Consider the following 25,998-nt stretch of genomic DNA (forward strand, 5'->3'; position numbering starts at 1 on the left):
CCCAACTAGTGGGGCATTACCATATGTGCCAAAGGGGAGAGAGAGAGATGCACGGAGCAAGTCATCGTGCTACATAGACCAAAGGAGAAGGCAAGCTTTCCATTATAGTTGTAAACCTGCACCCACTACTCACACACACACTGTAAGTTCACTTACTTGCAAAATCAGCCTCCTCTCTCAAATTGGGCGCCCCCTCTTCATGTTGGATCTGGCAAATTCACTTGGAGCCGCCATGTGTCCAGTTTGCCCCTTTTTGAGTTAATCTCTAGTTCCCACTGACTTATAAAGTTATAAGTGACTTGCCGAGTGGTCCTAATTCCATCTGGTGCACACAAACTTCCATGCTCATTAGAATTCAATGCTAATTGGCCCGACCAGTCCCACACTGACCGACCTAGACTCCTGGTGTGAAGAACCCATTCGGCCGTAGCCGTTTCACATTGGCCATGCAATGTCCAATAGCACCTTTTCAAAGGTTCCGGGGAAAACAAGCAAAAATAAAATAAATAAAAATATGTAGTACGTATTTGAAGAAGGCAACAGGAAAAATACACTTGGTGACAGTAGGTCGACCCCCATGGATCAGTATCATCCTGCTCATGGAAGATAACTCGAACTGGAGCGCATGGCCCGTGAGGGTGGAGCAGGCAGTAGCACCCCAAGTGTATTGTCACGTTGTGGAAAGAGTTGGCATCAACGAATGACCGAAGCCAAACCTGATGTGCCATGGGACAGTCCCACAGACAGTGACGATGACTCTCCAAAGGATGGTCGCAAGCTGTACAGGCTACCGAAAGGCCACTATGTACCAGCCAGCTCCCCACTGTTGTAGCTCTGTGTGCAACTAGCCACTGGAACAAAGTGACTCGCCTCGGCTGTCTGGAGTCCCACAACCGCTCCAAAAGCTTGACAAGAACTCAGTTGTGAGACCCTCCTCTTGCCAATGAAGTACTGCAGTAGGACGAGCCTCTCTCCGTGCTACTAGTATGTGACGCCCCAGCCGAACAGTGTACTGAAAGAAAGGGATCCCAGGGTGGTCGGCTGAAGAGAAAGGGTCTCTCCAAAACCACTCTCCAAGGTTCCATTACACTCGTTGTCGTGCAGCTCTGCTTCCATGTTAAGAAAAAGATTAAAGAGATGCAATTTAGGCTTCTTTGAATCCTATGTGTTTATTGATCAGTGATCAAGGCTTGATAACAAGCTAGCTCAATACTAAATGTATGTCAGATGCGGCTTCAAAGGGCCAAAAACTGTCCTATTGATGCTAAAAATGGAGATGTTTAAGGTTATCACAATTGAAAAGTTTATGAACTAGAACAAAAGTACTCAAATTGCTCTACAAGCTTATCTTTACAACTCGTCAATTGGAGCTACGGTGAGGAAGTTATGGCAGTCTGAAGTTGTGATTAAGTGCAGATTTGTACCAAATTGGGCAGCTGCTGATGAAGGGTCAAAGTTCATAAGAATGCATGGGCATGAAGTGCTCATGTTGTGGAGCGTGTCGATCCTTTCAGACTGACAATCAGAGTCCTGGTTGCCAAGATATTGCCATTTGAAGTTTTACCTGGAGCCAGTTCTGTGTCGGGATGGTCGCCTTGAACAATGTGCCATATATGGGATTTTTTGGGCTTCAACCAGGTTCTAGAATATAGTGCACTTAATAGATCACTGAGTGCTCGAGGAGCATCTTGTCCAGAACGTCATCTCCTACAGTGCATTGATAGCTGGGTATGCTCGGTTGTCATTGAGTTCGGCACCGAGATTATGCCAAATAGCGCAATGTCAAGGGAGGTTCGGATTCTTTTACACCAATGCTAGAAGCCATCGGATCCGAATGCTATGCTTAGCATTGCCTTGGTTATTATGTATGTCGAATGTGGTGCCCGTATGGAAGCACATAAAATTTTTGATAAGCAACTAAAGCCAATCGCCTAGAGTGCGGGCTGGGCCCTCTGCCATGGGACCCCAAGAAAAATGAAGCCTACTACCAACCAATTGGCCTCTCTGAGCGCTAACCATGGGGTTCCAAACAAGGGGCTGTCTCAAGCGCTCCTCCGTGTAAGTGGACTGGTGCTACTCCAAGCCACTCCGCTCTCTCTTGCTGGCAGGGTTGTGGTGGCCAACCAGGTGTTGTTGGCTACTATGTGGTACATCACATCTTGCTGGATTTTCTCAAGATCTTGCATCAGCCAGCTGGAGAGGCTGACCAAGAATTTCCTGTGGTCAGGACGTGACACACACTCGGCTTGGACCAAGGTCTCCTAGGCCCTGGCAGGTCATCATTTTGCCTTGCTCCTAGGGAGGGGGTTGGGGATCATTGACCCAGCACGGCAAAGTACAGCCCTTTTGGGAAGCTGGTGGTTAGAGGACTTCTTCCGGGGGAGGAGCCTTGGAAGGAGCAGTTGCTACACCGGATTCGGGCCCAGGTCCCACAGACGGGTGGGTCATGGATCCCTTCCACCCACTCCATTTTCATAGAGATACGCAGAATTGGCCTAAGCAAGAGATGGGAGGACGCTTTGCTACAAGCCTGCTTCCATCTTGGGAACGTGGCCTCGGGCAAACATCAACCCACATGCATTGAGGAGCGTTTGAGGCAGCCACTAGTTTGGAACCCTGTGGTCAGCACACAGCGAGGTCACATGGTTTGTAGCAAACCTCATGTCTCATGGGGTCCTATGGTTGAGGGTCCATCTCGCTCTTTTGGGGATTGGCTACAGTTTACAATACTTAGTGAGGAGATACATCATACAATGCATTCAGCTGCAAGCCATGAGTAGGGTGCAAAGCATGTGTCAGGACATTGTAGAGGTTTTACCTGCAGAGTGGTACACCCCTATGAAGCCCATAGCTCCTTGCTGGATGGGGGATTTCACGCGACTAAGATCCTCATTGCACTTAGGGCTTGCTCAAACACACATTCTTGCTTGTTCTTCAAGGTTTAGAGGGAGGGCCGCCTCCACAAAGTCACTACCGAGGCACCAGAGGTGGCTAAGTGTTGCTTTCAGCGAATCACTGTTGTGGGCATCAGTGGGAGGACTTGTGTCATAGACCCCGACCCGATAGATCTTGAGGTAGAACACTGGCGGCTCTGGGTTGGGAAAGACGCCCTCTGATGCGAGTGCAGTGGGACCCGGGGGGGAGTGGTTTTGACGGAATCCCTTTACTCCAGCTGATCACTGAGGACCCCTTTCTTCCAATACTAGTAGCGTAGAGATGGCTTCAGCCAACAGGATGACTGTGATACAAGAGAGCACGTCCACACTCCAGCCAGCCACAGAGTTAGTCCCTCAGAAATGGAGTAGAGATAGAGAGTGGTGTCGGAAGCTCATCTGCAGCCTGACACTGTGGTTCATCTGGCGAGCTCGCTACTTCCGCATCTTCGAGGCTCGACCCATCCCACCAGTGGAGACTGTTCGTGACATTCGGTTGGAGCTGATCCACACGCTTAGGGGCCAATTTGAGAGACTTCAGGGCAGCTCCAACCGCATGCAAGAGCGCCGAGAGGCTTTTTGGAGACTTTGGCACCTAAGGCCCTTCTTCACCATGGTCCATGGCACGCCTAGATGGCAGTACCGTCCACGAGTGAGGCTGTTTCGTCCTCCCATCTCCTGATTTAGCCTCATTGTACATATCTTGTTTTTTCATTGGGTGAGTCTCCCCACATGCTGATGTAGCCCTCTCTAGCAGGCGCAGATTGTAGCCCATTGGGCAGTTTTATTAACTAATGGAAGGACCTTTTTCTTGCAAAAAAAAGAAATACCAAGAAGGGGCCCAGTCTTTAGGGCCAGTGCATCTGGGGACAGAACTCCGCCATTCCCTCTCTCTCTCTCTCTCTCTCTCTCTCTCTCTCTCTCTCTCTCTGTGCCCCTGAACCTGCCCCCCGCTTGCGCGCTGACCCTGCACCACCGCCCTCTGCTCACGCGCTGCCCCTGCACCCCCGCCCCCTGCTCCCGTCTCCGCTCGCGCGCTGCCCCTGCACCCGCCCCCCGCTCACGCGCTGCCCCCTGCACCCCCGCCCTCCGCTCGCGCGCTGCCCCTGCACCTGCCCCCTGCTTGCAGAGTTGTCTCTCTCTCTCTCTCTCTCTCTCTCTCTCTCTCTCTCTCTCTCTCTCTCTCTCTCTCTCTCTCTCTCTCTCTCTCTCTCTCTCTCTCTGTGGAAAAAGTCAGGGCTGTATATTACTAAGTACAATATAATCCCCAGCGGCGGATGCCAAAATAGCCTATCACGTAGGGTGTACAAGCTGAATGTAAGGAGGAGAGCCACTATAGTGACTACTCGACTAGAACAATTTCATGGTGATCGGTGTGATGAGTGGAGGAGAAACCACCGAGGAGGGGCATAATGCCACGTAATCCAGCCACCTGACAATGTGAAGAAGAGTGGGGATCGAGCCCAACGCCGAAGGAAGGCAAATCGACGAGCCTCAGCTGCTCGAGATGTACCTGAGGAAGAATCCCACTGCCAAATCAGGGTGTGAATGATGTCCAGCCAAATGGCAGTGAGGGTATCTTGAAGGAGCTGTGGAGCCGCACTTAGAATGTGAAGACAACGAGCTCTCCAAACATTCCATAGTGTAATACTAGTGATGACTGAAAAAACTTCATCACGTGTCTGAGAATCCCCCTGCCAAGCAATCTATGGTATCATAGCCAAAGTCCCTCGCCGATAACCAGTCGAGGTGAGCACGAAGGCTGGATCTGTGTTTGAGCCCTCATAGAAAAGATGTGGGCCGGGCATCGGCATCAACCATGAGACAGATCCCCAAGTGAGAAATCCATGCTGAACACCTGCTCTGCTGAGTAGAAAGCAAACTGCAAGCCACACTACATGGGAAGTTGAGCATGACCAAAGACAGTGTGCAGGTGACTCAAGTAGTCGCAAAGGACGGCGAGTACATAACGGATCATGACCCATAGTAGCTAGCCAAGTCCGAACTAGAAGTCCCGCATGTGCAATCATCCACATGAAAAAAGAAATACGACGAGCCGCATGTAAATCCCAGATGGCGGACCAAAACTGTTGCAGATAGGCATGGGAGAGGCCTGAATGTAACCAGAAACGCATACGAGTGGGCTGCTCTCGTTGCTGTCTCATCAATGCTAACCTTCCAATCCTGACAGTGTACTCAAAGAATGATACAGGTGCACCGGTGGGGTCAGAGTGAGGCCAATGCCACTCTCCTGGGTCCCAATAAAGCTGAGATAGGGCACAACCCTCCCACACCCAAAGCCTCCAAAGTGCAGCATCAGCGTAAGCGAAACGGGGGTCAACACAACGACGCTTCCCGTGTGAGCCAACTACTCGTATGGCCTCCCATCGAGCGCCGGGGGAGACAAGTTGTGGAGACGTGGCATCATATGTCAATCTAGCATGAATTCCCTGAGAGTAGTCAGTATCAACTGTGAAGAGCATGGTGTCTAAACGAACTAATAAGAGAGTGCTCTGAGCAAAGAGGCCTTCCCAACCACAATGGGGAGGCATCTGAACCGTGCCTCGCATGACTGCATCCCACTGTGAAGGAACGGCAGAACCAATCTCAAGCAGTCTGTCTGTCACCCCGCGACCAATGTCATAATGTTCTGCCACAAAATCTGCATCCAGCATACGTGTCTCATGAAACAACCACATAGAGGCAGCAGGGCCAGTGTCCCAAGCAGCCCAATCAATGTGAGTCCTCTCTCCAAGCTAACGGGCTAGATTAACCGAAGAATCAAGAACTGCAGCATTCCAAATGAGAGGCTTGCGCTCAATCTCCTCACGACATGAGGGAGGTGAGCGTATGATAGCCCGTAGCATGGAAACCCAAATAAGGAGCGATCGGATGAAGGGTGAGAGGGTGGTGGTGGACAAGGGGGCATCCGTAAAGAGGAAACGATACCCTGTATGCCAAGTATGACCGTCTCTAGTGCCGAGTCGTGGAGTCACTGTGCAAAGAGCGGCCTGAAGAAGCATCTTCCAAGGTTCTTGGCCAGGAAAAAGACCCCGAACAATAAGCTTGGTAAGAAGGGCGCGGCTCTGTAACTCTGGATCAATAATGCCAAGGCCTCCCTCTGACCTGGGACGAATAATCGTGGACCAGTGAACTCGAGCACGAGTATCAATAGTCCCATCTATGCCACTCCATAAAAAGTTCAGCACTAGTCGGCGGAGCTGAGCTATCACACCGGAATGTAACATCCAACAAGAGGCCGTATACCATAATGTAGCCAGAATGACTTGGTTGGCGACCAATGCACGGCCAGCCAACGACAGATGACGTGAAGACCAATGGCATAGCTTCCTGCGAATAGACTGTAGTACGGGTGCAAACTGCTGCTGTGAGGAAACATCAAATCCAACCTAAAAGCCCAGATATCTGCATGTCTGACCCGGCTGCAGCCATGTGAAACCATCAGCTACCCCCCAAGTAGGTATGTCATCACTGCCAACCAGTAACCCATAGGATTTATGCCAGTTAATGCGTGCACCACTAGCAATGCAAAAAACCTGTAGGGCCTCCCGCATGGCGTCAAGAGCAGGTAGCAAATAGCGCAACATGAGCATAGTGTCATCAGCAAACTCCTGATCGATAAGGTCTGGAGCTGTAGGTACTGGCATGGTCAAGCCACGAAATGCATGACTCTGAGCACGAAGAAAGTCGGACATAGTCTCTCCCACAAACAGATACAGATATGCTGCTAAAGGACATCCCTGACGTACAGATCGAGAAAGCTCAAAACTGCGACTGACACGGTCACCAATAGTAATAGCACTACTGGCAGTTCTGAAGAGAGCGGAAATGCCTGAGATCCATCTCGAAGGGAAACCCATCCTGGCTAGAGATCCTTCGAGAAAGTCCCACTCAACACGATCGTATGCTTTCTCGAAGTCAAGGATGACAAAAACGAGAGGTTCAGAAGATGATCTCGCCCACTCTATTGCCTCATAAAAAGTGAAGATATTATCCAGGATGCATCGATCCATGACAAAGCCTGTCTGAGAAGTATGAATAATATCTCGTAAGAACGGCCGCAAGCGATGGCTGATCAGTAACGCTAATATCTTATAGACCAAAGGGAGTAGGGTAATAGGTCTCCACTGTCGGAGCTGAGTGGTGTCACCCCCCTTCGGAATAAGAGATATGAGACCTGAACAAAGATCCGGATGCATATATCCTGATGCAAAGATGTCCTGACAACCGCGAAGCAGTGGTATATGCAATACATCCCAATATGTCAAAAATAAAGCTCTAGTGAGGCCATCCTCTCCTGGACAGGAGGATGGATCAAGACTCTCTATAGCAGCATGGAGCTCTGCAAGTGTGAAGGGTGCCAACAAGATCTCTGCCATAGTGTCTGTACAACGGTGTCGAGTGTGCTGCCAGATCTGCTCACGGGCAAGTAAAACCTCAGTAGTGCATACATCAGCAGTGAACAATGTCTCAAAATAATCTGCAGACATATCAAGAATAACATCAGGATACAAGTTTGTCCTTTGGTGCTGTAGAGACCCCGCTCGCTACTGCTGCTCGCCCCCCCCTTGCTGCGCCATCGCTACCCTCCCCCCCCCCCCACCCCCTTCAGCCCCTGCGCGTTGCCCCTCAGCCCACCCGCTGCCCCCCCCTATCTGCGCGCTGCCCCAAAGGCTGCCCGCTGCCCGCTGCCTTCCTCTCGCTTTGCCTTCCCCACCCCATCCCCCCGCTCGCTGCTGCTTGTGCACTCGCACATTGCACGGCTGCCCTCTTCGTCCTCGCCGTCCCCCCATCCCCCCCCCCCCCCCCCCCCCCCCCCCCATCCTCTTCGCTCCCGAAGGCCCTCGGCACCTGGCTCGGCAGCACTTTCTCTTCGGAAAAAGTGCCTGGCTGACTTGTTTGCAAGTTTTTTCTTCACCTCCCGCTTCTTCGACTCAGCAGTAGACACAAATGGAGGCTCCAGCTTCACCACAGAGGGACTCGCCTGAAGCCCCCTCGCCCGACCCCGCTGAGCCCACCATTCGACTTGCTCTTTCGCCGACAGAGCAAGCGAGCCTTGCCGCAGAGGTAGAACGCTTGCAGGCGACTTCTGTCATCTGCAAGGTTCTCGACACTCGTCCTAGCAGAGGAGATCTGCGAGACCTTCTCCAGGCCCGCCTCCTCGCAGAGGTGGGCAAGATCTTGGATGTCCAGATTCTCGAACGGGGGTACTACCAGATTGAGTTCGAGACTTCCGAGATGGCCTCCAAGGTCATAGCTATGAGTCCATTGGCCATCCGAGCATCACGCGCCCACTTTCGACAGTGGCGACATGGTTTTGACCCGACTTCGGATGTGCTAGTAGAGGAGGCGGACATCCCCATCTCAGTCTGCTTTCCGGGTTTACGGAGGGAGTACCTTCCACTTCTCTCCAGGATTGGCTCCGCCATCGGGACTGTCCTGGAGACACCTCGTACGGCAGCATCAGTAGCTGCCAAGGCGGCTGGCATCCCTTCAGTTCGAGTTTTGGTCAGAGATACCCACACACTCCCGAAGGTCATCCTTCTGCCTCGGGTGAGTGGGGGTTGGTTTAGACAGAGTGTGGAGTACTCGGGTCTCCCGAACCAATGCTTCATTTGCAGACAGATGGGCCACCTAGCGAAGGCTTGTCCACGGAGGAGACCACGACCCGCACCTCAACCTCAGCCCAGCCTACCAAGGCTGGGCCGCAGCCACAGCCACCGACACAGTGCACAGATTCAGCGCCACCCTCCGAGCCTGGGGCTCCAGCGGAGGAGGGGTGGCAGCAGGCCCGTGGCCGTCGACGCCAGGGGCCACAACGACAGCCTGGCACTCAGAGTGGCCCTCAGGTGCCTACTCAGTAGCAGTGGGTTCCCAGGGGGAACCGCTTTGGTCCTCTTGAGCAGGAGGAGCCCCCTACGCCAGCCTCCACCTCCGCTTCACCCTCGCCAGCCGCTTCGCCTTCCGATCTCCCCTCCTCCTCCTCATCCCCTCCCCCGCCCTCTGCTCCCGTCCACTCCCCACCTCGGCCCCCCCCCATGTCTTTGTCGCCCCACCCCGTTTCTCTTCTCCCCCGCCCCCCCCCCCAGCCCCTTCTCCCCCTCCTCCTGCTTCAGTACCACAGTCGGCTCAGGAGACTGGTCCCTCGCCGGCGGCTAGGAGATCTCTTGGCAGCACCTTTGCCACGAGTCGCCTAGCGAGAGAGGGTCAGCCCTTCATGCGGCCCCCTCTGCAGATTCAGACATCTTCTCTTGCAGCTATCCCTCGTGGTTTGACGAGCATTGACCTCCGACGCCGCTGGGATTTCTTCGATTACGGGTTCACTCGCTTTCTCTGCGATTCCGCAGCAGACGACGAGGCAGCCTGCTTCAGAGTCCACGCTTTGTTCCTCGCCGCTAGGGGGACAGAGGCCTTGGACTCAGCAGTTGGTTTCTCCTTCCCCCTCTGTGGTAGGACTGAGACAGAGTGGTCCCTCGACTCAGTGGTGGGATGGTTGCATACACAGGTTCTTGAGTTCTCTCACCACATGGGAGAACTTGGCGTTACAGACTTGCTGCAGACTTTGTGGCCACTGGCCAAGTTTGCGGTGGCACCCCCAGACTCAGCAGGATGTAGACACATTGTGGTGTACTTTTTTGCTGATACGCAGTGTTTGCCTTGCTATGTTTACATCCATGAGGACTCCTGGACAGAGGAGGTTGCTTTACGCACGGCTCGCTCTGCTTGGGCTTGGACCGGGCACTCACTGCAGTCTCGCCTATCTAGAGGACGCTCGGATGCGGATTACTCCCCATCCAAGCCAGCCTCGAAGATAGCTCGTCTTGCTGCTGCGGCAGCATCTGTTCTCTCTCGCTCCCCATGAGGATCGTCTCGTGGAACGTGCAGGGACTAGGTGCCCCAGTTTCAGCGACAGCGGGGCCGATTGCGTCAGGAGCTTCAGCGTTGCCTTGTGGGAGGAGAGATTGATCTCCTTATGCTTCAGGAGCACCATTTGTCTGAGAGCCGCATTCGGCGATGTGGTCAGATTTTGCGTGGACGCTATGATACCTTTTGGTCAGCTGCTTTTGGACCTGGAGGCATCCAGGGAGGGGTATGTATGACTATTGCGGACTCATTGCAACAGGCCATTGTGGGCAGAGGGATTATTGTGCCAGGCAGGGCTCAGTGGATTACTATGCAGGTTCAGGGTGGCCATGTGGGTTTCCTGAACATCTATGCGCCCAATGTAGCGAGTGCTGCAGAGTTTTGGTCACAGATTGTTGAGTCTTTGCCACAGGTTGACCAGTGGTGTGTAGGAGGGGACTTCAACATGTTGGAGGACCCTTCTGACAGGATCGGAGGCAGCCATGCTACTGTGCATGGAGTCGAGTTCGCAGCTTGGGAGAGGTTGTGTATGACTTTGAGGATCTCGGATACATGGCAGCATTCTGGCTTTGTGAGGCCTCCAGAGAGTCTTGCCTTCTCTAGATCGGACCGCAGAGTGGGAGGAGTGAATCTATCGCGCATAGATCGCTTCTACACTAGTGACCACTTCAGTGACTTGGGGGGATCAGTGGGCATCCTGGCAGGGACATCCTTCTCGGACCATGCACCAGTGATCCTCACAGTGGCAGACAGGCAGAGGAGTGGGAGCACGATGCTTCGCATCCCAGAGCGGGTCTTGTTGGACTCAGCACTCAGAGAGAGGGTCGAGGCTCTATGGACAGAGGGCATGGACAGCCAGGCTCCACCTGCAGACAGAGTGGCCTCAGGCCTAGCTCGGCTTAGCCACTTCTTTCTCCAGGAGTCTCTGGCTCGACGGGCTACAGCGAGAGAGGAGGAGCAGCGTCTCAGACGAGGCATTGCTTCACTACAGAGGATGCAGGAGCAGCATCCAGACAGTCCATGGTTGGAGGAGCAGTTACAACAGGCTCGACAGGAGCTTGCTTGCACAGAGGAGAGGCGCCATGAGTTTGCCTTTCACCGACAGGCATCTCAGTGGACTCAAGTGGGTGACAGAGTGACAGGTGCTTTTTTTGAGACAGTGGGACCTCGGCACTCGCATGCCAAGGTCAATCAGTTGAGGAGACCAGATGGGTCAGTTGTTTGTGAGCCAGAGGATATGCGTGCAGTTACTACTGACTTTTACCGTGAGCTACTGTCTGCTGAGCCCGAGTCAGAGAGACAGGATGCATGCAGGGAGCAGGTTTGGGCACAGATGCCTTGTCTTGTGACTAAGGAGATGCGCCAGAGGCTAGAGATACCTCTTCAGCTTGAGGAGCTGCACACGGCTCTAAGGGCCCTCCCTCGTGGTAGCTGTCCAGGTGAGGATGGGCTGACTCCCAGCTTCTTCTTGGAGTACTGGGACCTGCTTGGCCCAGATCTTTGTAGTGCCTTTCAGTACATTCTGCACACAGGAGTGATGCCGGATAGCATGAATGAGGGCCTGATTTACCTCATTCCAAAGGAGGGTGGCTCCTTGGATGAGATTCGACAGTGGCGCCCCATCACCATTCTCAACTCAGCCTACAAAATTCTTGCCAAGGCTCTGAGTTTGAGGATTCAGCCACTTTTGGAGAGCCTTATACATGGGACTCAGACAGGTTTTGTCAAGGAACGCAGTATCCTTGACAACATCTTCACTTTTTGGGAGGCTTCTGCCCTTGCACGGCTCCGTGGGGAGGACCTTGTGATTCTTCTTCTCGATTTTGAGAAGGCATACGACAGAGTTGACTGGGACTTTCTAGAGGGCACGCTACGCAGGATGGGCTTCTCAGATGCTTGGATCAGAGGGGTGTTAGCTTTGTACAGACAAGCTCACAGTCAGGTGCTGTTGGCAGGAGGTAGAGGTGAGCGCTTCATGCTCACACATTCGGTCAGAGAGGACTGTCCTCTTGCCCCTTTTCTCTTTCTGTTCTATGCAGAGGCGATGAGCAGATTTTTGGTGTCACAGCAGGTTGGTTTGAGAGGCTTAGCACTCCCTATACGGGGAGATGAGCTTCTGGACGCTGAGTTTGCCGACGACTCAGCCTTGTACTTAGAGGGCCAGGAGGCCAATCTACACAGATGTGAGCAGGCTTTGGAGACCTTCTGCTGTGCATCGGGCGCATTGATCAACTGGAGAAAGACAGTGGCTTTCTCGGTTGGCAGTGCTCCTGTGCCAGATTGGATGCCACGAGAGGGTTTCAGGTGGATTCCTCCAAGGACTGTAGTTCGGTACTTGGGTTATCAAGTTGGTCTGGACTTGTCCCCCGAGCAACAGATTGCTCCTCTTCTCCTGTCCATCAGGAAAAAGTTGTTACATTGGAGCTCAACACGACTTTCGCTGGCTGGTAGAGTAGTAGTTGCCAACCAGGTGTTGTTGGCGACTATGTGGTACATCACTTCTTGCTGGATCTTCTCCAGTTCTTGTATCAGCCAGGTAGAGAGGCTGATCAGGAACTTCCTTTGGTCAGGTCGCGATACTCAGATTGCCCGAGCTAAGGTGGCTTGGTCGGTCATCACACTTCCTTGTTCTCAGGGAGGGCTTGGGATCATTGATCCTGCACAGCAGAGCAGAGCCCTTCTTGGGAAGTTTGTCGTCAGAGGACTTCTTCTAGGCGAGGAGCCCTGGAAGGAATTCTTGTTGCAGAGGCTTCGTGCTAGGGTGCCTCAGTCAGGGGGTCCTTGGCAACCTTCGACCAGATGGATCTTTTCAGAGCTGCGCCGAGTTGGTTTGAGCAGGAGACTGGAGGACAGATTCGCTGTGAGTTTGCTTCGATCTTGGGAGCTCTTACGGCGTGGCCTAGAGCAAAGACAGCCGACGTGCACGGAGGAGCGCCTACGGCAGCCCCTCGTCTGGAACCCCATGGTTAGCACTCGGAGAGGCCACTTAGTTGGGAGTCGGCCTCATGTTTCTTGAGGTCCCATGGCAGCAGGTCCAGCGCGGTCTCTAGGTGACTGGCTAGAGTTCACAGGTTTGTCAGAGGAGGTGCAGGCTGTCCAGCTGCAGGGCATGAGAGGGGCGCAGAGCATGTGTCAGGACATCTCAGAGTCAGTTCCAACTGAGTGGCTCACGCCTCTCGAGCCAGTAGCACCCCGGTGGATGGGAGCCTTCACACGACTGGAGGTTCTCATTTCAGTCAAGGCTTGCTCAGAGACTATCCCAGCCCTGTTCTTCGAGCTTCAAGGTAGGGGACGATTACAGCGAGTTGCAGTAGAGGCCCCGCAAGTAGCAGAGTGCTGTTTCCAGAGGATCCGAGTTGTGGGCATCTGTGGGAGGACTTGCGTCATAGACCCTGACCCAGCAGCTCTTGAGACTGGACACTGGAGGCTATGGGCTTGGGAGTGTTGTCCACTGGCACGAGTGCAGTGGGATCCTGGTGAGTGGCTATGGAGGGACCCCTTCTCTTCTGCTGACCACCCAGGAGTCCCCTTCTTTCAGTACACTGTTCAGCTTGGACGTCATATACTTGCAGCACAGAGAGAGGCCCGCCCCGCTGCAGCACGTCATTGGCAGGAGGAGGGCCTCAGTCGAGTTCTTGGCAGCTTTTTGGCAGAGGCTGTGGGACTCCAGACAGCCGAGGCGAGTCACCTTGTTCCAGTGGCTGGTTGCACACAGAGCCACAGCAGTAGGGAGCTGGCTGGCGCATTGTGGTCTCTCGGCCGCATGTGCAGCCTGTGACCAGTTGGTGGAGAGTCAGCGTCACTGTCTTTGGGACTGTCCCTCGGCCCAACAGGTGTGGCTACGTGTTCTTCGGCTGATGCCTGCCCTCTCCACGGCTCGACAGTACACTTGAGGAGCAGCGGCTTGGTCCACCCTCACGGGCCCAGCACTTCAGTTTGAGCTATCTTCCACCAGCAGGATGATAATGATAAAGGGGGGGCGACCTACACTCCAGCCTGCTACAGAGATTACTCCACAGGAGTGGTGCAGTGAGAGAGAGGAGTGTTGGGAGCTCATCAGCGGCCTAGCTCTCTGGTTCATCTGGCGGGCCCGCTGTTTCCGCATCTTTGAGGCTCGTCCTGTGCCACCAACAGAGACTGTTCGTGACTTTTGGCTAGAGCTGATCCATACTCTCAGAGGACAGCTTGAGGGACTACTGGGCAGCTCCGACCGCATGCGGGAGCGCCGCGAGGCTTTTCTTCGACTCTGGCGCCCTGGGCCTTTCTACACCATAGTCCAGGGGGTGCTCAGATGGCACTACTGTCCACCTGTGTGGCTCTTCCCTCCTCCCATCTCTTGATTTAGCCTCATTGTATATATGCTGTTTTTTCATTGGGAGAGTCTCCCCATCATGCTTGTTGTAGCCCTCTCTCGCAGAGGTGGATGTAGCCCTATGGGCAATTTTGATTAACTAATAGAAGGATCTTTTTCTCGAAAAAAAAAAAAAAACATAAGGATGTCCGATGCATATGTAGTGTCTCCTGAGCATCGCATAAAGTCCGAAGGGTGGTGCCAGGAGGGTGCTCTTTATGCGCAGTGAAGAAGTCTTTATTCATTCGATCAGCTTTAGCTATCCAATGAGATACTGAAGCATGATGAGTGAACTCAGACCTAGCCTCCTGTACGCGACGAATCTCTTCTGTGAGCTGTGTCTGTCTAGCAGCGAGATAAGCATCCTGAGGCCACTCCTCAAGCAAGCGCTGAGTGGAACCAAGAGGGATGTGAAGATCAGACTCGCGTACTCTCAACTGACGATGAATAATAGCAGTCTCGTCACGGCAGTAAATACTAGACTGAGTAATGCAATGAGCAAGAAACTCTCCAGGGGGTCCACAATAAGAAGCATCCGTGGACCACGTCACAAATCTGTTGCTACAATACTTGAGTGGTGAGAACACTGTCGGGATGTGGCAGCCTCGTCTCTGTGAAGAGGATCTAGTGAAGGAGATAAACAATGAGGTGGGTAAATGATCTGAGAGGCTGGTCCCTCTCCATATAGTAGTAAATCCGCCTAGAGCTGTTGCCCAAGGGCCAATGTAAAAACGATCAAGTTGCTCTAATAATCTCCCCTGCTGTCTCTGAAACCCCCAAGAGTAATTAAGTGTAGCAGGGTGGTGACCAAAAGAGAGTATGTGCCAGGCGTCAAACCCCCCCCCCCCCCCCCCCACTTCTTTCCTTCTCTCTCTCTCTCTCTCTCTCTCTCTCTCTCTCTCTCTCTCTCTCTCTCTCTCTCTCTCTCTCTCTCTCTCTCTCTCTCTCTCTCTCTCTCTCTCTCTCTCTCTCTCTCTCTCTCTCTCTCCCCGTACTCTATCGCGTTTTTCCATTTTCTCTCTCTCCCCCTCTCTCTCGTCCGTACTCTATCGCTGCCCCTCCCTTGCCATACCTCTTCGCGTTCCCCCACCCGCCCAACTACCACGCCACGTGAGCTTAGTGGCTCTTTGTCGGACGGCGATCAAGCATGAGGAAGCAGAACGATAAAGCCGACCCCCTAGAGGATGCCATTCAAAAGTGCAAAGAGGAAATGACGGAGACCATTACCAAGATGAACCGCAATGTCTTGGGCACAATAAACATGCTCGAAGGACGCGTGCTGATCCAAGAGAGCAAGATAAATATGCTGGAAGACCGAGTGACGACTCAGGATGAAGAGATTGCGCCACTCAAGAAAGACCTCGCCGAAGCACGATCAAGAAACACACTAGAAGATGGCGAACTGCAACCCTCAGTGTTCGAAGAAATCAACACGATCAAGGAGCAAGTACGGGCCATCAAAGAGGGAGAAGAGCAACACAAAGAGATGACGACTTCTTGGGTGCACGTTCTTACCAAAACTCAACAGAAGGCGGATGAAGCCGAGAAATGGATCAAGGTGGCCAAGAAAGGAAAAGGCAAGGAGATAACGCCCACGTCCACACCCACTATCATTAATCAGACACTAGAGGAGGAGCAAAGAAGACGGGTGCGCGCGTTACATGTGAGAATTTGCGGTCTTAAAGACAAAAGCAATGTGGACGAAGAGGTAAAAGAACTCATGGCCTTAATGGGGGTTCATGAGCCGACCCACACAACAGCATGGAGAGTGGGCAACATAAAGAAAAATGGAAGCAGCGGGGAAACTTCAAAAGAAAGAGCACTCATCCTCCGTTTTCCCTCCATGGAAGCGAAGAAGTCCTTCTTGAAGAAAAGACCAACTCTTAAAGAGACGGGCATCTTTCTCGGGGATGATCTCACCCTCTCGCATATCGCTCATATGCAGGAAGTGATGCCGGAGATTAGAGCGGCAAGGGGAAAAGGCAAGATTGCCTTTTACCGAGATGGAAGAGTAGTAATACTAGAACGACGCTCCACATGACCGTGCGAGACTTATGGGACCACACTCAAAGTGGCTGCCTGGAACTGTAATGGATCTATGCGTCTTGATGTGGGTGCTTTTGAGGATAGCTTTACTGGAAGAGACATCATCTTTTACTCTGAGACACACTAGGGCCCCGGGCAATCCATGCCTCACATGAGTGGATACAGGTGGGAGACAGCCTACAGACAGGAGACACGCTCAAAGCACAGAGGACGGGACTTGAGGGGAGTGGCAATGTAATTTAGAGAAGATCTACAGCCATTGATACATATAGCCCGTAGGGATGAGCAAGCTAGGTACCTGTGGGTGAGACTGAAAGCAGAGACAAGCAGATATCTTTACATTGCTATTTGCTACTTTCCCCCGAGTACATCAGTCTATGCATCACCCAGAGGACAGTCCCCTTTTTCTATTTTGGATGATGACATATGGGAGTTCTCTAGAGATGGTGACATTATCATTCTAGGGGACTTCAATGCTAGGACTGCCCATCACCAGACAGTGTTTTATGATACTTCAAAGGAGATGCTGAGAGAGCTAGATGTTGTAGAGACGGGCTGGTCCAGACTATCACACAATGTGGAATATACTGAGTATGGGAGACACCCGATAGACATGGGCACCGCACATCGATTGGCCATCTTGAATGGCCTACAGAGATTTCCTGTTGCGGGAGGTTTTACATGCTTCCCACACATACATGGAGCCAGCATAGTGGACTATGTCATGGCACAGCCGAATCTCATCTCTAGTATCCAGGATCTCACAGTTGGGCCTAGACCGGTCGGAGTGGCAGTGGATCATGCTCTGGTATCGATGACCATCTCCTTCCAGTTCAGTGTAGCACACAGGCCACATGTAGCAGCCCCTACTCGCTACACCTTCACACGGGAGACGGATTCTGTATACATGGACGGGATCTACAGACGCCTATGCACTGAGGACCCGAGGCGACCTCTGGAGGAGCTAACTACTATACTAACACAGACATTACACGATGCAGCAACAGAGGCATACCCACACACCCAGCCTGAGCAGAGACGCCGATCAGGGAGCATGCCTCAAAACAGCTGGTACGATAAGGAGTGCCGCCAGACTAGAGCTAGACTTCAGAGGGAGGTGCTTTTGGGGGACGTCACTCCCAGACAGTCACAGATTGACTTCCGACGCTTGGTGAGGCGGAAGAAGAGGGCTTTTTTGGCTCGACTCGAGCAGGATCTATACCAGCTATTCTTGAGTCAGGACTCGCGTGAGGCGTGGCGGCTCTTTCATGAGCAATCCCCCCCCCCCCCCCTGCTATTTCCTCCACAGAGACATGGGGTCAGTACGCATCATCTTTATACACAGTACCTGGACAATCGCCCCTTCCCAACCCCCCCGATCCATGCCCACACACATGTGCTTTTTTCACCGCTGAGATGGTGAAGAAAGCCATTGACAAGATGAGGACTGGAAGGGCATATGATCATGATGGCTTAGTCGCTGAGCATTTCATGCATGCCAAAGACCTGCTAGCAGAGCTTCTAGCAATTATGTTTAACCGTGCCATGTGTGAGGGTCTACCGGACACTTGGAGCCTATTTGCGATTGTACCTATCTTCAAGTCAGGAGACCCCATGAAGCGTGGGGATTATCGCACTATCATGATTGGACACACACTGGCACGGTTATATGCATCCATTCTTGAGCAACAGCTGAGTCGATGGGCAGAGAGGGAAGGAATGCGTGCAGCTGGGTAGGCAGGGTTCACGAGAGGCTTCTCTACTCTTGACCATATCCTGACACTCAGGGCCATCATCGAGGAGGGCAGATCTCATGGGAGACGGATCTATTGTAGCTTTGTGGATTTCCGCAAAGCTTTTGACACAGTACCCAGAGCTAGATTGATGCGCAGATTACACGAAATGGGAGTACCCAGAGAGCTCATTTGGAGGATCATGGCATTGTACAGATCAGTAGTAGGGCATGTATGCACCCCTGAGGGACTTTCTACACCGGTTCACTCCACTATTGGGGTGAAGCAGGGCTGCCCGCTCTCTCCTACTCTTTTCGGTATGTATGTGGATGAGGTTTCTGACTACATTGAGAGCGATGGTGATAGAGGTGCACAGTTGGCAGGGACATGGATTCCTCTTTTGTTATATGCCGATGATATAGTGTTGATCTCCGAATCCCCAGAGGGAATGCAACGTCAATTGGATGCTTTGCATAGGTTTGCCCACGAAAGTGGTTTGTCTGTCAACCTTGGTAAAACCAAGGTTATGGTGTTTAATACCACCCCACAATGGATCAGGAGGTCAACACCTACATTCACATACGGCCAGGAGACTGTGGAGTACACAGATGCTTACACTTACCTTGGAGTGGTTTTTAGCGGACCTGCATTCTCACTCAGAAGAGCAGCAGACACCAGACTGACTAGAGCCCACGCAGCATTGGGTAGATTGGAGAAGATGTGTTCGCAGGTTCAGTTTCAGGAACCCCAGAGAAAGCTCTGGGTCTTTGACACTTTGGTGACTTTAGCATTGCTCTATGGAGCTGAGATATGGGGACCTTCATTAGATCACCACGGGAGACCGGGTCGCACAGATGGATGGGGGAACATGGAGAAACCTCTCGTCTCTATGATCTCGCGGCTCATTAGAGCCAAGGCATCAGTACCACGGGCCATTATCCGAGTAGAGCTAGCGGCCCCCCCACTAGTAGTTGAGGCGCTCACCAGATCAGTCTCCTTCATAAATCGCACATGGGAACTTCCTAGAGACAAATATGCTCGCATTGCACTTGAGTCCTCTCGACAGTTAGCCATGCAAGGAGATACAACATGCTGGTATAGGGAGATGGCATCATGGTTTCAGGCGCATGGGTTCAGCATAGACAGGCTGCCACCATTCCAATACTCATTGGATGCACCATCGCTCACTCTTACACAGTCAGAGATCACCAAGCTCATCCGCCAAGACCTGACCCAGCTAGACACCAGAAGGACATGGATACAGCCAGCACAGGAATTGGGCACGAAGATGGCTTTCTACAGAGACCACCTTCTCCAGCTTACGGAGGATGGTTTTGTGACGAGACCCAGATACATGGACACCCACTTGTTTCATGGGATACGATGTGCTATTGGCCAGTTACGCACATCTTCTCACCAGCTGCGGATTGAGACTGGGAGATACAGCGGAGTACCAGCAGAGGCAAGGACATGCCCCTTGTGTGACATGGAGCCTGAGACAGAGTTGCATTATACATGCCGCTGCCCCGTCTACTACGAGATACGAGGCCGCTTCCATTGCTTGTTCAGAGAGGGTTTTGGACCACTCTCAAGAGTCATGGGATATGAGGATCAGAGATGCCTGGATTTGTTCTTGCTCAAGCTGCACAGACACAGAGACAACTTGATGAGTGGCAAGGCTAGCCAGTCTCAAAGACGGATCACAGACTTCTTCAGAACAGACATGGGACAGCCGCAAGAGCCACTCCCACAACAGAGCTCCCCCTCGTCTCACACCAGAGGCACACCGATCGACCGAGCGACTGAACTGGGGAAATCCAGGCGCCCACGATTGCGGAGGACTACACAGCATCGACGGAGGCTACGTCAGAAAATTCGGAGCACTCTGGCCAGGCATGCACGACGCCCGGTCAGACTACTAACCATGGAGGAGATTGATGAGATCCGCCAACGACCGATGCTAGATCTCCTGTGATTCAGCTATCCCAGCTAGCTGCTTAGTTCACACCTAGCAGTTTAGGATTCCATAGTATAGTATTTTATTTTGTCATTTTATCATCTTGTTACTCTGACTTTGTATCAAATCCACCACATTGTAACTTTCTGGTCTCATAGGTCACTTTGGCCTTTTTGAAGACATTAATATAACATTTCATTTCATTTCATTTCTCCAAGTTCTGTTCAATTATTTTCAGTTTTCTCAAGTGTGTTGCTGTAAATCTTCGGCTTGGAGTGTCCAAGTCTATTACAGATAGACTTATCGCAAGCATTCTAAGGACGTGAGAGCCGCTTCGCCCTTGCCTGACTAGGAGACTTTGGCAGCCATTGATATGGAACCCCTTAACATGCATGGTGCATGGACAGATGCTTGGAAGCCACTTGCATTTAGCTTGGGGTCCCACGGCTACTTCGGATGAGGGAGAACGCTTTTCTTCGAGGTTCAGGAGGAAAGACGGCTACAGCGTACAATGTGAGTCTGCCTTGGTCTTGGAGGATCACAGTTTTTCCAACAAAAATGCGTCATGAATCTAGTGTCAGCTCCTAAGGAGCCAATCAGAGAATGCTGGAGGTTGTGCGCTTTCAGTGCACCACCTCTAGCGGAACTACAGTAGGAGCTTGGTAAGTGATTGAGGGAGGCGTCCCCCCCCCCTGGCTCAGGCATCCTGGGGTTCCTTTCTTTTAGCACACCACACGATTTGGCCATCATATATTGATGTACCTGCCCTTATTCTCAGAAAACACGATTTTTGAACATATTGCAGAAAACCCCCAAAAACACTATCAGGAATAAGAATTGTTCAGCTTCTCCCTAGAACAAGTGAAGTCTCCTTTCTATCGCTAAGAATTTAGAACCATTGTGTGTCATTTTATACAAATTCTTTTCATGGCAAGTATTATTACTTGCAGCTGTTCAACAATTAGTTGACCATTTAAGCATTCCAGTTTTCTAATAAGGCATCCTCCCGAATGTTAAATGATACCATAGCATCGGCAAAGCAAAAAACTCACAACAGATGAACCATGTTCAATGTACATTGAACTGCCCAGAACCCCATTAGGATATCAAAAACAAAATCAATATTACATGCCTGGGAAGCAGAGATGTGCACAATATCCCCTTTCTCAGTCATATGGCTCAGAGCATAGACAAGATGCAGAGGGAAAAGACACACGACCAAGTTGGACACTTCATTTTATATACTGCAAGGCTGAGGTTGTCCTAGTCGGAGTGAGTCGTATCCGCAGTAACCCACCGAGAGCACGAGAGAGTACCATACTGCAATCTATTACAACACAAGGTGCACAAAGACTGGCACCACTGTCCTCTACTGTGGAGACTGAATCCCTATTCATTTATTACGAGTGTTAAAAGAGAGTGCGAAGCCTCTTGACTCTTATACAAGGTTAGGTTGAGGAACCTAGGCCAATATTGGTACCAAAATAAGCTAATGTCCAATGCCCAGACCATTATAATCTATCCCCCATTCTACAACCATCTTGGGTTTCATTGCCCATACAAACTCCTTTATCCTTACAAAGGTATGCAGATCGTAGACAACATTGATGCATGCGCCTGCATAGGTGCGTGAGTGGGTGCATGCATGCATGTTCAGGTGTTCCCGAGAGGCCAGGTCTCACAATCCTACTTATATTAGCTTAATATAAGTAGAATGTGTGTGCATGTGCGCGTGCATGCATGTTCATGTGTTCCCGAGAGGCCAGGTCTCACAATTCTACTTATGTTAGCTTAATAGCTAGGTTAGGTGAAGTAGCGTAGAACCCATTCCCACCTAAGTAGTGGTGTTTTTCTTGTAGCAGGCAACTTATATGCATGTGTATGTGTGTGCGCGTGAACGCGCCCACGCGAGCGCACACGCACGAGTAGGTGTGTGTGTGCGCACGCTGTCTACTTGAACACGTGCAAACACACTATTTTATGTGCGTCATTAAAGGTTGCTCTCATTCGATCAGGTTGCGTGTTTGAGAGCTTTAGAGCTAGTTAGCAAGCTTCTATCCGCAAAAGCAATACATCAAGAGTTTGTCTCAAGACGCATACACCTTTCACCATACTGACTTCTCCATGGTGTCGACAGGTGCATATTCATCATTCCCCTCAGCTTCTTATAAGGGAATATATAATATGTTGCTCATACATTGTCTCAAGACGGCGTCCAGATCTAGCTCATCTTTCACAGTTCACCATACTGACTTTTCCAGGGTGTGGACAGGAGTAGATTCATGTCTCCTTCCAGTTTCTCATAAGGGCACATGTTTTGTTGCTGATGCATTTTTTCACTATTCCACTTTATGAGAAGTGCTGCTGTCTTGCTTTAGACAGGCTTTCTACCAGCATACTACTGGGTAGAAGAACAAAGACTCGGGACGATTTCTCACCACTAAAAGTGAAAGATTGTAGCCCTCAAGCAACAGTAAGACCCATTATTTGCTAAATTGATAATTGAAGCATAAAGTACCTCGTAGTAAAATCACATTAAAAGAAGGTAGAAAGGAAAATTTCATTGAGAATCATATGGCTTTGAACTAACAAAGACATCAGCCAAAGATGAAAGACTACTCAAATGCATGGCAGCATTTAAAGGGCATACTTGCGTGTAGAAACAAATCACACAGTTGTGTACATCAGATTACGTGTTTTAGCATACCTTGGGATTTGTGACAATAACACCAAAAGCACTGAATGTGTCATATAAAAGCTTCTCATCCACATCCTACAACCACAAAAAAAAGGTAAAACAGAATGTCATCAAGAACATTTTAAAGACTAGGACATGAAGCTTTCAGGGAAGGCCCTCACAGGATCAAGATTTCCCACAAACAAATTGGCTCCCACGTCTAAGCTCTTCTTGTCTTGAGATGCCTGCAAAAGTAGTAGCAGAAATCATGGCACAATATCCACCAAACAAATTAAATTTATGAGCAAAACAGTCTAACCCTACAAGAAACCTAACAGCAGCTCACAATTACAGTGACATGAGAATGAAGACTTTGCCACCAACTCATCAGATATATCTAGCTGTGGAGATAAAAAAATTTACCAGGTCTTGTAATAAGGAGCTTACATCTAAGACACACAAGAGAGTCTATTGCTGAACGTTAAGGAACACCAAAGTACTATAACTTTTAAAGCAGCTAACTTGAACTTGGAGAAGGCATGCTGAGTACACAAATAACAGGGACTCCAAATTTTTTAGCACAAAAGCGTTGGAAAATCGCAATATCCATTGGGTCAAAATAGAGAGCAGAAACTGGTGCTAAGTAGAAACAATCAAACTATTGCAATTTAACCAGACAAGTGGAGATTGGTAGATGGAAACTTTCAAGGAATTATTACCTTATTCACACGGATTGGCTTTCCATAAAGCTTGATCATATTCAAAATTTTGATGGCCTAGAATCAACGCAAAAGGGTATTGATTTAAGTTTCTGGGAACAACACGTCAGAAAGCAAACAAATGAATACAGCAAAATGGAACACACGTAATCAGCATCTTCTTCACTTCGAAATTCCACAAATCCATAGCCTTGGTGAAGGTTGGTAACTCTGTCCTTTGGAACATATACATTAACTGCAACAATCAGCCTACATGCTTTAGTTATAAAATTCCAGAAATAACTGCAACTTGAGGCAGCAAATCACCCTTACCAACTGGACCAGCTTGCACGAAAAGCTCCCACAACAGTTCCTCTGACACCTGCCAACAAGTAAAAGGTACAATTGAGGGCAACAACCCATTAAAAACTAGATAACAATGACGTTTATGGTGCTAGAACGAGGCTACCCATCGATAATACTTAGAACGAGAACTTGTCTCTCTGTAGCCCTGTATTTTATTACGTGCCTATTTCTTGTGCTGGTCTGTTTTACCCTTGTATCATATGCAGCTGGTTCCTTGTGTTGAACTTGTCTCCCTGTAGCCCTGTATTTTATAACATGCCTATTTCTTGTGCTGGTCTGTTTTACCCTTGTATCATATGCAGCCGGTTCCTTGTGTTGATCTGTTTTACCCTTGAATAATATGACTCCATAGCTAGGAAATCAATAAGTTCTCGGGCACATGCAACAAGCACACAAGTAAGCATTGTCCTAAACACCATGTTCTATTAAAGCTCTGAAGATGTAGGAAAAACTCGCATGATGCTTGAAGTTAAAACCCTTTGTCCACGTGTTGTAGATAATGATCCTCTCTCCTTCATTCAAGACAGACGTACACTGAATGAGAGATAGATAACCACATTTGCAATTTGCATTGCAGCACCAGAATGAAAGTTGAGACACTTGATGACGACTTTAAGTCCCTCCATGGTTTAGCATCATGCTAGCCTGTCCTTTTTGGTGTTAGCAGTAGAAGCTTCAAGCACCCCTATGCAACCATGCTGCTGCCTTTCCGCTCTTCCTTAGCCTCGAAAGTAAGTGTCTACAATAGATAATCGATGATGCTGTTCTTCGGCTTTTACTTTTTCTTTGCGCCAAAAAGATAGTTATTTATGAACCTGCCCAGCAGGCATCAGCTCTACAAGAGGGAAACTATACAAAGAGGAGAGGCTCTCTAAAAATGAGTGAAACAAAATATAGAATGGCTACATCACACATAAATGGCTTGTAAGTTGTAACACCCGTGAAGAACGTGCTCCACCATGAAGGTCCTGGCCGCCATAGACTGATGAATGCCTATCAACGCCTCTCAGCTATACATGAGCTGCACCATATGCTTCATATTGATAAGTGTGTGGATCAACAAAGTCCAAACAGTCACTGTTGCGGCTCAGGTCATCCCTCAAAAATTCGAAAACAACATATATGAGTTTTGAGGATCATCTCCTGGGTTTCCGCCTAGACCTAGGGAGAGAGGGCTCCTTTGTGGCTATGCCTGGCTTCGTGAGGTTCCTCTCATGTGCGTAGGGGCGGGCAATGCCCAAATTTTGTCCGGTTTGGTCACTTATTATACCTCAAGTAGAGGGTGCCCAGTTGTCGCGTGCACATCTAACCCTATGTGCATGTGAACAAGCTACTTCATGACAAGGGTTAAGTTAGCTTAGCTTAGGAAGTGTTCTTGCACTTTGTGAGTCTGTTCGCAGACCGTGCATGTCCAGGCACTTAGAGTAGATACATATCCTCTGGTTGCACACAGCATGATCCTCAGCATTACCATCAGATTCCATCAGGAGCATTTTACAGTGCACAGAACCTATTTTCCATATTTTAGCCATTTTTCACTTATTATTAATAAGTGAATTTGTTGGGAAACTGGGTAGGGAAATCTGGCTAAGGATCTATATATAAAAAGCTAGCGCTAGTGTTTTATGGCAAAAGAGGCAGCAACGACCACAAGTCTGACAGTGCACCTTCTCAGCAAGACCCCCCGGTGGAACACCTAGCGTTTTCAGCCATCAGAATCAACCTGGCATTTTCATCAAGAGCAGATCAGCCCCAATGTTTTGCCCCTTGCAAATCAGCCTGGTGTTTGCAGATCTCCCAGCGTTTTCTACAACAGACACATTTTCAGCCCTAGCGTTTGCAGTTTCCAGCAAAAGGTTCTCACATTTGCATCAGCGTTTTGCATTTTCAGCAGCTAGCCTCCGTACCGCAGCCCCCAAATCTCGCAAATCTCACCTTTCCGCAGCAATTCCTCGCCGCACGGTCAGATCAGCCAACTTTGCAGATTCAGCCTGCTATTCGCAGATTTCAGCATCTGCGTTTTCAGCGCGTCGTCGTCGCATCGTCGTCATCAGCGACGTAGAGTCAAATTTCAGCAGATACAAGATTTGCAGATTTCAGCCCTTAGTGTTTTCAGTTTTCAGCCCGTCTCATCGTCGTCAACATCGTCGTCAACTCCATTGCATTGTAGAGATTTGTGCAATCAATAGTAGACCGCTCTCCCCATAGAGAGTGGGGCCTTCGAAAGAGGGTTTGACAACATTTTGGTGTAGTATTCTTCTCTCTCTATCTCTCAGTCTCAGCACCTTCATTCACAGTGTTTATCACTTTGTTTGTGACAATTTGCACTCTCTCACTAAAGGAACGGAAGCT

At 50.3% G+C, this 25,998-nt stretch overlaps 1 protein-coding gene across 1 annotated transcript in view; it reads right to left on the bottom strand.

The window, feature by feature from the left end:
• Positions 1–25,998, bottom strand: part of EMB2444 (RNA-binding (RRM/RBD/RNP motifs) family protein) — a 63,257-nt gene that overhangs the window by 8,949 nt on the left and 28,310 nt on the right. Inside the window, exons 2-6 of the mRNA XM_086502832.1 lie at positions 23,614–23,662; positions 23,448–23,536; positions 23,302–23,358; positions 22,765–22,827; positions 22,613–22,678 (exon numbers count right to left, since the gene is read on the bottom strand). Of these exons, the coding sequence (XP_086358958.1) occupies positions 22,613–22,678; positions 22,765–22,827; positions 23,302–23,358; positions 23,448–23,536; positions 23,614–23,662 (324 nt within the window). The remainder of the gene's footprint in view (positions 1–22,612; positions 22,679–22,764; positions 22,828–23,301; positions 23,359–23,447; positions 23,537–23,613; positions 23,663–25,998) is intronic.

The sequence above is a fragment of the Adiantum capillus-veneris genome, chromosome 27 (genome assembly GCF_014529385.1).
Source record: "Adiantum capillus-veneris isolate H3 chromosome 27, ASM1452938v2, whole genome shotgun sequence".
Taxonomy (NCBI): Eukaryota; Viridiplantae; Streptophyta; class Polypodiopsida; order Polypodiales; family Pteridaceae; genus Adiantum; species Adiantum capillus-veneris.